The sequence below is a fragment of the Colossoma macropomum genome, unplaced genomic scaffold (assembly GCF_904425465.1).
Source record: "Colossoma macropomum unplaced genomic scaffold, Colossoma_macropomum, whole genome shotgun sequence".
NCBI classification, from domain to species: Eukaryota; Metazoa; Chordata; class Actinopteri; order Characiformes; family Serrasalmidae; genus Colossoma; species Colossoma macropomum.
The window spans coordinates 29,260,945-29,272,376 of record NW_023494789.1 but is presented as its reverse complement, the minus strand read 5'-3'; the positions used below and the strand labels follow the sequence as shown (position 1 = coordinate 29,272,376).

Sequence of the window (11,432 nt, the reverse complement as noted above, 5' to 3'; positions counted from 1 at the left end):
TAATTTTCCCATCAAAAAGGGGCATAACATTTTAACACAGACAAGTAAAATAAAAAGCCTAGAGTAAGGACAGTGTATAAAGTCTATGTAGCTTAAAAAATTATAAACTATGTTATAAATATAAACTCTATATTATACATATAGTACCATTATGTTCCCTGACTAAAGGCACTGTAGATGTACCCCTGAGGATACCACTCCAGTGACTTAAGGGGTACCACCCTTGTGACAGTTTAGTGCCCTTTTTTCTGAGAGTGCAGTCCTAAGTAAAAAATAAAAAAATAAAATAATAAAAAGTCAAATTTAAATTAATGCATAATATATTTTCTAATACTCATTCAACTGTTGTTCCCAAAAGTATCTCTTCTTCTTAGTTCCTGTTAGTTCAGACTAGTTTTAAGTAAGCTAGTCTGGCAGTAAAGAAGCAAAACTTCAAAAGGTTAACTTTCATTTTCAGTCTGACCAGTGGAAAAACTTTGCTGTCTTTTCAGAGTTCAGTGTTTGTCAGTTTACTTTTTCTTTTTTTTAATTTCTTACTCATTTGTGAAACTGGGTTCTTCGTGTTCATCATGGGACTTATAATAATTTTGAGCCTTTTGTTGAGGGTTTCTTTCTTTCTTTTTCTGACAGAATATTTGATCAAAATCACCTTCTCATAATGTTTAAGAGCACTTCCCTTTTTCATATATCAAACAGATCTTGAGTGAGAGCAAGTTCAGTGTTTTATGTTTCAGGCGTCGATTCTTTTTCAGCATTGTTCATTGAACATTATCTTTTCTTTTTTTGAGGTTGGGGGAAGTTCAGTAGCGGCTAGCATAGGCTACTAAAAACCTCATACTTAGGAAATACACTTATTTACAGAAAGACATAGATGTGAACATATTTCTGTAAGAAAATGCTTAAGTATGAGTTACAGGCTATTAATTGTACAAATACACAAAAGTACTTAGTACAGTGTTACATTTTAGGTGGTCTGTTGAATGACTAAGGTTGTCATTTTCACCTGTTGGGTCTGCGCTCAGTGTTTATTTTATAGCGTTTATAACCACACCAATAAATTCAGATCCAGAAACAGGCTTGGCAAATAAAAGTATTTACTGTGGGTAAATATTAGTGTTCTATACACACAGAAAACTGGAAGTTACTGAAAAAAGAACAAAGCCTGAAAAACCTCTATGCTGCAGTAAACATAGTAGATGTAATCTGTTACTTTCCACTACTGGGCAAATTGCATTGTTTCTGTAATATGCTTTGAGTTCCCGATTTACTTTGTTGCATAACAGGCCACTTCCCCAGGCCTCCACGCATCTCCTTTAACTATCTTGTTTGTGTGTTTGTCCACAGTGATCCTGTTCCTTATGAGTCGCCCTCACTGAACTTAAGAAGGCGTTGTGTAAGTCTGCGAGAGCAGATTACTGTTCTAACAAAGCAGTGTCGTGTTTGTCCCCACAACTCTTTAGACACGGTCTGAAGTGTCAGCCCAGGTCAGAGGATTTAAGCCTAGGTATGTGGAAACACCCACTAATATCTCTGCTTAACAGTGTGGAGAGAATCCTGCTGCTGTCTGTAGTTTGGTAGAAAGATTTTGATCTTTGCTGAGCCATAAGACTGATAATCATGCTCATTATTGTATGAGCTACATACATAATATATTACATGTATTGTGTCTGTTTTTGCACTATTGCTACTATTTGCACTTCTGGTAGATGCTAACAGCATTTCGTTGCTTTGTACTTGTACTGAGCAATCACAATAAAGTTGAATCTATCTATCTATCTATCTATCTATCTATCTATCTATCTATCTATCTATCTATCTATCTATCTATCTTTTTATCTAATATATAAAATATGTTACAGTATACTTTTTCTAAATTGGAAAACAGCTATTTCTGATTGATTCTGCATATTCCTCTGTAGCTCTGCAGAATGAGTTCCAGATAAATTCCTCACTGTATCCCATTTCTAATAGTGTCATAGTGTATTTTGCTTAATAAAGAAACATTTCAGTTTCTCCAGCATATATACACAAAAATAGATCATGTGCAGTCTTCCATTTGTCCTTTCTTATATAAAGACATTATTAGTTTTTCAACCTGTTTATATGAATTATTTTTGTTGTCTTTTGTTAAGAAAGCTGTTTGTGCATTATGTCATTATGTCAAGTAGGTTATGGTTCTGAGGGCTTAAATTTGAGTTCCTCAAGTGATCCTCACTTGTATCAGCATCAGTCTTATTCAGCACTCAAAAACCCTCTGGGATTAATGGTTTCCAGAAACTGAGAAAAACAAGTCTGTTTTTTTAGTTCATATTTATTTAATAGAGTCATCATGCTTGATGCGTTTAAATCATGTAAGTACTCTAGCAATACTTCTGTTGTTGATTTCATTGCTAAGTTTTGGTTGGAAACAAAAGGGTTAAGATCTTGAAATGCCCAACAGAAAACTCTCCCCCATCAGATTTTTTCTTCATGGTATCTGGGTAGATACCATGCAAAGTGAGCTCTCCCATTGGTTAGGACTTCAGAAGCTGAACTGAAGCCTTTGCAGCTTAGACTAACTCCCAAAAACTGACAGGGAAATTAACCGATCACATTTTGATTTACAACAGATAGGACCAGTTTTTTTTCTCTATGCCTTCTGGAATGTCAATGACTGTGAATGTGAACTGCAGTCTAACCAAGTTTCACTCAGTTCAGAAATGGAGAACATCAACAGAAGATCTATGCAAATATATGTTTATGTCTGTTTCAAGCTTCAAATAAACACACATAATGTCCATATTTTATTTGGAACAGCAAAAAAAGTGTATGTGCTCCATCGTTAGCTTAGTGCACTTACTCATATGGAGGATTAGCATTATGGTAAAGTGAATTGTTCCTGTTTTTTTTCTTATTGAGCCCAAACTGAAGCTTTAATAGCTACAGTTTGCCACTGCAAAAAAATCTCTATAGGTGGAGATAAAAAATGATGCTGGTTTTATAATGATGTGTATGTTCAGAAGTATAAATGAGTATTTAAGTCAGTACTTTCCTAAGAAAAATAATTTGTTGTGTAACTGTGGAATGACTTAATTAATTTAAATTAATGAAACAACTGAAAAGATTGCACATCTTGATTATTTTTTTACCCTAACATTGTTTTTCTTCAACTTTCCTGAAATTTGGATTTATGGCAAATTCATGCTAATTTTAGCATGTACTGCATTAACTGTAATGTCGGTGGTAAACAGATTTCTTGAATGTAAAATTGGCCTTTCATTCTAATGCAGGTGTGTGTGCATTTACACTTTTGGCAGATGCTCTTATCCAGAGTAACCTGGACAGAGTAACAATTTATTCATGTTACAGATGTCGATGAATGTAAGGTTAAAGGTCTTGCCTAAGGACTTTTATTAGTGTAGCATGGTGTAGTTACCCAGACAGGGAATTAAACCCCAGTTGGCTGCATGAAGAGCAGTGGTATTACCCAACCACACACGTGTGCATATGTCCAACTTCAGAAGCTCTTGGAGGGCCACTGTCCAGCAAAGTTTGATGTTTTCTTCAGGACAATCACCAAACTGTGCTGGACATCAGTCATGCACGAGCCTCCAAAGTTAAAAAACACTAAACTGTAATGTTTTCCTGCTCTAATGCAAACTTACGGAAGAAGCTCAGAACATCAACCATACGTTAGTTACACCACACACAGCAAACTCTTTACTTCTGTATACTCCATTGTTGACGTCTCTAGCTCAGCACAAAAGACTCTGAAAGAAATCCCACCAGGGACTTCATTGAGCATTGTCCAGATACTTCCTCCAAACCACACCTTATTTTCTCTTTTCCTTGTTTTTATTTTCTTTTTCTTCCTTCTCTTTTTCTCCTTTCTTCTTCTCTTTTTTCTTCTTTTCTTTGTTCTCTTTGTATTTCCACTTGGGTGGCTCCAGATAACCCTTGTGGATCTTGGTCTTTTTTACTTTCTTGGGTGTGGGCTCTGATGACCTGGTCACTCTGATCTGAGGCACGCATCCTGAAGGGAAGATGCTGTTCCGTCGTGCCGCCATGCTGCGAGGGATAAAGTTCCTGAAACCAGACTGAGCTGTGGACAGCACGCTGCCCCGTCGTTCCGGGTCCGCACAGCAGGCCGTTGGCACACACTCTGCTGAGTGGACTGAGGGGGCCATAGAGCAGATGGAGCCATTACGATGGCAAACTGAAATCTCCTCCAGCTCCTGTCCATGCTTCAACATCAGCTCCGAAACGGTCAGCCGCCGCTTCCCTGCCTCTGGGGGCCTGCTGGGGCAGAGTGGTCGTGTTGCCGTGGCGATAAGTGGGCTGTGCAAGCCAGTGGTCATTCGCACCATGTGGTCCATGACCCCATTGTCTTGTGGGTCCCGTGGAAAGCTAAATACAAACGTGCTTTTCAAACGGTGAGCCACCTTTTGCCGTGTGCTCCTATTGGCTGTTGCCTTGGCGACCCGCACCTTGAGGTCTGGCCACTCGGGCAGGTACGCGAGGCAAAACTGCTCAGCTGTGGGGCGGAGCGCCAAGCGGCGCAGGCGATGCAGAGTGTCAAAACGGCCAGTTTTTAAAGCCCAGTCCCGCGCACATTTGCCACGGTACGAATCTACTGCATTTAGGTCTGCACCTGAGGAAGAAAGAGACACAAAGAGTCTCAAACTGTACAAATGGTCACTGCCATAAGAAAACATCAACTCCATTTTTGTTTTATTCTTTAGACTGTGTAGAAATTGTAGAAAAGGAGCCATATCACAGAAAACTGAATTTTCCGCACATTTTTGAAATAGAATGTTTGTAAACATATTTAGGTTCATAAGGTACCATTCATGCTCCAGTCTATATATGGAAACTGAGCTACAAAAACAGCCTGTTTTACACTGATTGGTTTTATGGTGTCTTGAAAACCAGCACATTTACATACAAGTCATAGGCAAAAGTTTGGACATTCCTGTTTAAATTACATGTTTGTTGATTTTCTAAGTAAATATGTCAACACATCCTATACAGGGAACAAACTTCCGCACTGTTTAATGCACAATTACTGTTCATTTGCTGAATTTAGCATAAAACATATAATATGGCTTGTGCATTTTGAAGTTTGTTCTCTGTAAATGTATTACAGATGTGTTAACTTACTTCTCGTAGAAAATCAACAAAACGTGTCATTTGAACAGAGCGTTGAAACTTTTTCATTTGACAACAAATTTTTCAACTGTTCAAACTTTTACATTCGCATATTCAGCCAAAAGAACACTTTAGCGCAGGGGTGCCCACTCCTGATCCTGGACATCTCCCACCCCGCAGAGTTTAACACCAGCTCTAATCTGACACACCTGATCCAGGTAATGAAGGCCTTCAGGAGTATCTGAATATCAGAGGCAGGTGTGTTGGATCTGAACTCTCCAGGGTGGTAGATTTTCAGGACCAGGACTAAGCACCTCTGCTTTAGCCCCACCCATTCATATTGAAGTTATAAGGAGAGTTTCAATCTGGACTGATTTTTGAATGATGCATGACACAGGACAGCCTATCAGAACAGTCTCAGTCAAAGTAACAAAAACAAACAAAAAAAGTAAACTTTTCATGATCATTATGACATCTTTCGTGCACAAAACAACACAGAAGTCATAAGTGGAATTAAAAAAAATTTGGGAAAAATTAAATAATTCAACAAGAAAAATGTGGTATATGGGCCCTTTAATGAGATTTAAGCTACACCCAAAACAAGCGATTAACAGTTGTTAAAAATAATTATTTTATTTGTGCCTTTTGTAAAGGATAATTGGAAATAATGAATGTAAGAGGAAAGATGATTATGAGAAAAGAAGCTGTCCTGAAAGAGGTGAAGTCCATAAATAACTCAATATTATCTCAAAGCTAATCCAGCACCACCTGATCGCCCTGTCCAACACTTACTTACACAGGACAGTTAATTCTTTAATCTAGTGACTGTCTTCCCCTGAGGTAAACTGTTCTGAGGTTAGCTAAGGCTTTACTGATTGGAGCATGCAGGATCACTTGGTGTTTGTCTATGCTATGTTTGTATATGTATGTCTGATGCCTCTGTATTGTTTTTAGCAAAATATATATGTATGTGTGTATGTATGTATGTATATATATATATATATATATATATATATATATATATATTCAATGTATTTATGTACATTTGTATTAGAATCTACTAACCATGCATGATTAGTGCTGCCACTACATCACTCCTGCCCTGCATTGCAGCTTTGATGAGGGCAGTGTATCCTCTGCTGTCTCGAATCTCTGTGTCCACTCCAGGGAAGTAGTTCAGGAAGTAGTTACATATGGAGACATGACCTGTGCACAGAATAACAGGACAGCGGTGGTTCAGATGAATGGTTTGTTAAATTATTTTTGTTAAGGGATTTATGTAAGTAAGAGGTGTCTGTTCTCAAAGCAGTTATTTGGTTATACATAACAATAATAACTTATGGTATTTAGTGTACTAAAATAACTATTAAGTGTATTCTGGTTAACCACCCTACATAACACTGATGTAACAATTCCATAAACATATCTTGGTGGATCTCATATGCTGTCATGAGTTGTCATGACAGATTTTGTTCAGTAATATAATAGTGTCTTGTTACTATCATCAGTTATTGATATGGCAATGCCATAGTGTCGATGTCATGAGAGCTAATGTCACATGATCATTTTTGCTAAGCATATTCTAGTAGGCCATCGTCACATTAGACTGCACATCATCTGTTGTGATAATTACAGTAATGTTAATATGACAGCATATGACATCTGCCATGGCATCTTTACAGAATGGTTATGTCAGTGTTATGTAGCAGAATTCAGTGTTAATTTAGACCAATGCAAATTTATAGAATACGCAGAACTGGCAGTAATTTGCTGAAGTCCAGTGCGAAGCTCGCCAACAGCCATAGTGCCTGTACAGTGTTTGCTTTCTGTGTGACTAACCTGCTTGTGCAGCGATCATAAGGGCGGTGTTCCCATCATTGTCCTGATGGTTAATATCCAGGTGATGACAGCCATGCAGTCCATAGACAATCTGCAGGTAGCCTTTATAAGAGGCGACCATCAATCCATTCTGATGATGAAAAAAATGATGCATTAGTGCAACCGAGATAAAATGACACGGCCAGTAAGTGGTTAAATACAGATGTTTTGCATTTAAGCACTATAAGTAAACATGAACAACAGTTTGAACAGTTTTGTCTTTGAGATTGCTGGATTCAAACACAGTGTCAGGGAGGGTCTCTGAACTATTTGTGTGGTTTTGCTTGATGTCAGGTGGGGTTGGTGGGAGTGGGAGGTGAAACATGATATTACATTTCCCTGCTCGCTGGTGTATGGTAACGTAATCTCTTAAGACATTTTAAAGGTGGACAAAAGTCAGTACCCTTTGATCAAAGATTATGGAAAAACAAGAACTGTCTTGTAAATTGTATGGTGTGATGAATTGTCCTTAGTATGACCAGAGATATTAACTAACAAGGTTAAAAAAAAGCTCAATTTTGACTTTAAAGTTAAGGCTGGGGCATATTTAGGGGCCTTTATTTGTATGGAACTCAATAAAATATGAGCGTTTTCCTTCCTACTATCTATTCCTTCAGATTTCTTATGCAATTCAGTTGAAAATATAAGATATACTGTTGCCTTGATGGACTACTGTGGTTTTCATTCCACTGTTTAACATTTTGCACAGACCCACTTTACAAAGACTACAAATCGTGTAAATCTGTTATACTCTGACTTTTGGTAACACTTTACTTTGAGTGGTCCTTTGAAGGCAATTAATAAACTCTTAACAGAGTATCGGGCACACGTCAACAAGATACCAGTGGAGTAGCATTAGTTAAGCATTTGAATACATTGACGTAAATATCTTGTAGATGATTTAGTAGATGTATTGTTAATATGTTACATGATGTTGACTTCACGTGTTACTTCAATTAAGCAAAATCTAACCTTACCCAAGCTTACCCAAAACCTAACCATGACCCTAATCCTAACCCTAACCTTAACCTTAAGATAAAATCTAATCCCTAACCTTCATCCTGGCCCAAATCTTAATTGTAATCTCAAACCAAAACCTAATCCTAACCTTCACTCTGGCCCTAACCCTATCCGTAACTTCAACCAAAACCTAATCCAGTTAAGCTCCAGTTACAGAATGATGTCAGTAGCATTTCTATAACAGCTCGTTGAGGATGTTGAGATGGTCTATATTATACCTGTTACATGCTCAGTGACCTCTCAGGTTAACATCTACACACTCCAAACAAAGTGAAAAACAAATGAATTCAGCAATTATGAACAAATTTTATTTATGTAGTTAATTAAAATCTCTTGATAATCTACTGAATGAATTCACTGCTGCTACATCAGTGATATGTTCTTGATGTCTTACTGAGAGCGTTGAGTGTATATTTTATCTAAAATGGAAAGCATCAAAGTGTCACCTGGCTTTTTTTCAGACTGCTCTTCCATTGTAGTGGTTCTTAAACACTGACACTGATCTCTACTCAGTAATTAACACCTCATTAAGACGTTGATGGTTCATTGATTACACTCTGTGAACAACCTCGTTATCCACATGCTATTATGAATGTCAACAATTCAATAAAACAGTGACAGCTGTGATATGTGGATGAGCTTTAATGTTAACACCTGCAGTTCAGCAAGCAAACAATCTTGTTTATTTTTTGGTTTGGCGTGGTCCTAAGCCAGGAAGTGACCGGTAAAGGCAATTTTTAGGTGATGCTTTAAAGCCCTCATGTGTGCTCTCTTACCCAGCCATTTATGTCAACCTCCATGACCTCATCACGAGTCACTCCTCGCTCTAGGATTCTCCTCAGTGCCGGGGCGTTGTTCTGAGAGCAAGCTTCATAAAGCGTGTTGGCGATTTGGGTGCTGTCCTCCTCTCTCTCATAATCAGGGAGCACAGAATCATCTGACAGGAGACTTCCACAGTCTGAGTCACTGTGAAACTCACAGATCTCATCGTCCTCATCTGGGCCTGATCCCAAATATGGGTCATCAGGGTCCCGTACGGCTGCCATGACCCCAGAGTCTAAAGTAGTGAGAAAATCCTGCCTACATCAAAGCCAGGTTCTGGGAGGCCCAAGACCTAGTTAGATAAGAAAAATGATGCTTAGCATGCTTGTCAATTCAAAAATCAATGGCTGATGTAAGTCTTTACTGATAAACATCAAATGTAATTTTTAAAATGTAAACAGTAAATATAGAAGGGGTCCATTGGTGGTCCTCACTCTTGCAACTGCATATTTCACATATTAGTTTCACAGTAGTTACTGATTTATGATTTCAAATATTTTGGTAAATGATAATAAAGTATTCTAACTTATCATATAGTAAATTAATACAAATATAAAGTAGTTACTAGGATAAAAAGTCTTTAGGTTAATAACTGCATAGTAAGCCTAAAATTTAAGGACTTAAGCAAAAAATGAAATGAAAGAAGCTCTCAGACCAATATCAACAGTGATTTCTACTACTGATTTCAGCACTGACTATGACTGCACTGAAGGCTATATTTCCCAAATAAGATAAATGGTTCTGGTTGAATTTTATTGTTTGGTTCCGCCACTGAAAATGGTTATTTCCAAATAAGGAATAATCCAAAGGAATTAATAATATATCTGGGTTTCTCAAAGCAACACACTAGTCATTCTACCAATATAATGCTACAATAGACCCATTAAAATGAGCTTTTTTGTTGTTTATACCAGAGACCTCAGACACATTCTTGACATATATAAAGAAAGGCAGAAGATCTAGATTAAACTGCATTCAGATGAATATAAAGTGCAATACCCATGTTTCAAATCACTCACCTTCTCCTTTTCTAGAGCACGACCACTGATCTATCATGACTAGGTTGATATAAATTTTCACGCAGGCTTATCTTTGGTACAGTTGAGGGCTTCTACCACAATAACCCAGCTAGCAGTTTTAGACTGGCAGGAGCTTCAGGAATAGGACGATGCGCCTTAGCCTAATAGCTTGTGCTTTAATTGTCTGTGCTAAATCTAGCCTGCTAAGGCTAAGAATACACATGCACATGTTCAAGCAAACTATGTTTATGTGTTATGCAGTGAGCGCCAATCTAAGATTGGCCTGTCGTCACAGTCCAAAAACAACCTCCAAAATGGTTGCTTTACAGGAGAGGACAAAAATGTTCCTGACTTTTAATGTATGTTAATGTAAAGAGATTTTATTTCAAGCAATTTTGGAGCAATGCTATTTGTTCACTCATCATGAAATTTTCACACAATGTAAATGACAGCTGCTGTGCTTCAATTATGTGAATATATATACATATATATATATATATATATATATATATATATTTAGAGGTTGGATGGAGGTTTTTTGGACAGCAACTATATTTAAAACTTATCAAAACATGTCATTTTGTCTCAAAATTATGAAACAAGATTGAAAATAGTAATATATATACATATATGTACTGATTTTGATCCCTGGTCCCTGGTCTGTGTACACAACTGAACAAAATCTGACTGAATTACTTTTTTCTCCTTTGTTTACCACTTTAACCTTTCTTGCTTGGAGCACTTAGCAGTTATTTCAGCATCAATTAAGTAATGTAGTGAAGTAACTTCAGTGGCAAATGCGTAAAGAATCAGTAAGACTCACCTTAGTCCATATTGGCCTAGGAAAGGGAAGTCCACTTCAAGAGTTTTTATATGATTACACAGCAGGAAATTCCCTTGACACTGTGAGTGATCCGCTCACTTACTCTCAACAGTCACCTCCTAGTCTGCCTCCTGCCTCCACCTTGGTGTGTGAGTGTGTTTACGTGTGTGTGTTAACATGCATATGTAACAGCCCATACCACCTCCAGCCATCAGACTGCCTTCAACTTCCAACCTCAGAAGTGACCCAACGTCAACACGTGAAATCCAAGTGCCTTCATGTAAACACCCCCATGACACACACACGCCTTAACTCCTGCTCTCTCACTTATCCTTATTAGCAGGATTATGTGTTAAGTGAAGGCAGGCAGGTTTAACTTCAGAGCGTGGGCTTAACTCCAATCACATTGACCATAACATGTACAACCTGCTGCTTCTGCTACTTTAAGCACATCACACTGATAATTGCACTGAATCTACTGGATATAATTGAGTACATCATTTCCATTTTAATAAAATATACTACATCAACATGATTATTGCCAAATGTAAAGAGACTTAGACAAAAATGTGTTGGTTTTATACAAACCTTAATTCCACAAATATTGTAAAATGTGCACATTTGATGTTCAATCTTTACTGTCCACCAATTAACTTTACCACTGTGTACCACTCAATAATTGTTTGGGGACTGAAACTAATCCAATTTTTAAAGTAGATGTTTTGCCATTTTTCTATTATACA

At 37.5% G+C, this 11,432-nt stretch overlaps 1 protein-coding gene across 1 annotated transcript; it reads right to left on the bottom strand.

Moving 5' to 3' along the window:
* Window positions 1-3,366: 3,366 nt before the first annotated feature.
* Window positions 3,367-10,837, bottom strand: ankrd33ab (ankyrin repeat domain 33Ab). The gene is made up of 5 exons (XM_036569579.1): window positions 10,690-10,837; window positions 8,802-9,139; window positions 6,967-7,096; window positions 6,193-6,333; window positions 3,367-4,630 (listed from the first exon to the last, which is right to left on the bottom strand). Exons 2-5 carry the CDS (start codon window positions 9,069-9,071, stop codon window positions 3,813-3,815), a joined length of 1,359 nt encoding a protein of 452 aa, XP_036425472.1. The 5' UTR covers window positions 9,072-9,139; window positions 10,690-10,837; the 3' UTR covers window positions 3,367-3,812.
* Between the last annotated feature and the right edge of the window lie 595 nt (window positions 10,838-11,432).

Bases quoted from the DNA above. Each gene is read 5' to 3' on its own strand.
- ankrd33ab (XM_036569579.1), bottom strand. From the start codon at position 9,071: ATGGCAGCCGTACGGGACCCTGATGACCCATATTTGGGATCAGGCCCA. The intron at 7,097-8,801 runs GTAAGAGAGCAC...TTTCATCATCAG, and splicing joins AGGTTGACATAAATGGCTGG to AATGGATTGATGGTCGCCTC. The intron at 6,334-6,966 runs GTTAGTCACACA...TTCTGTGCACAG, and splicing joins TATGATCGCTGCACAAGCAG to GTCATGTCTCCATATGTAAC.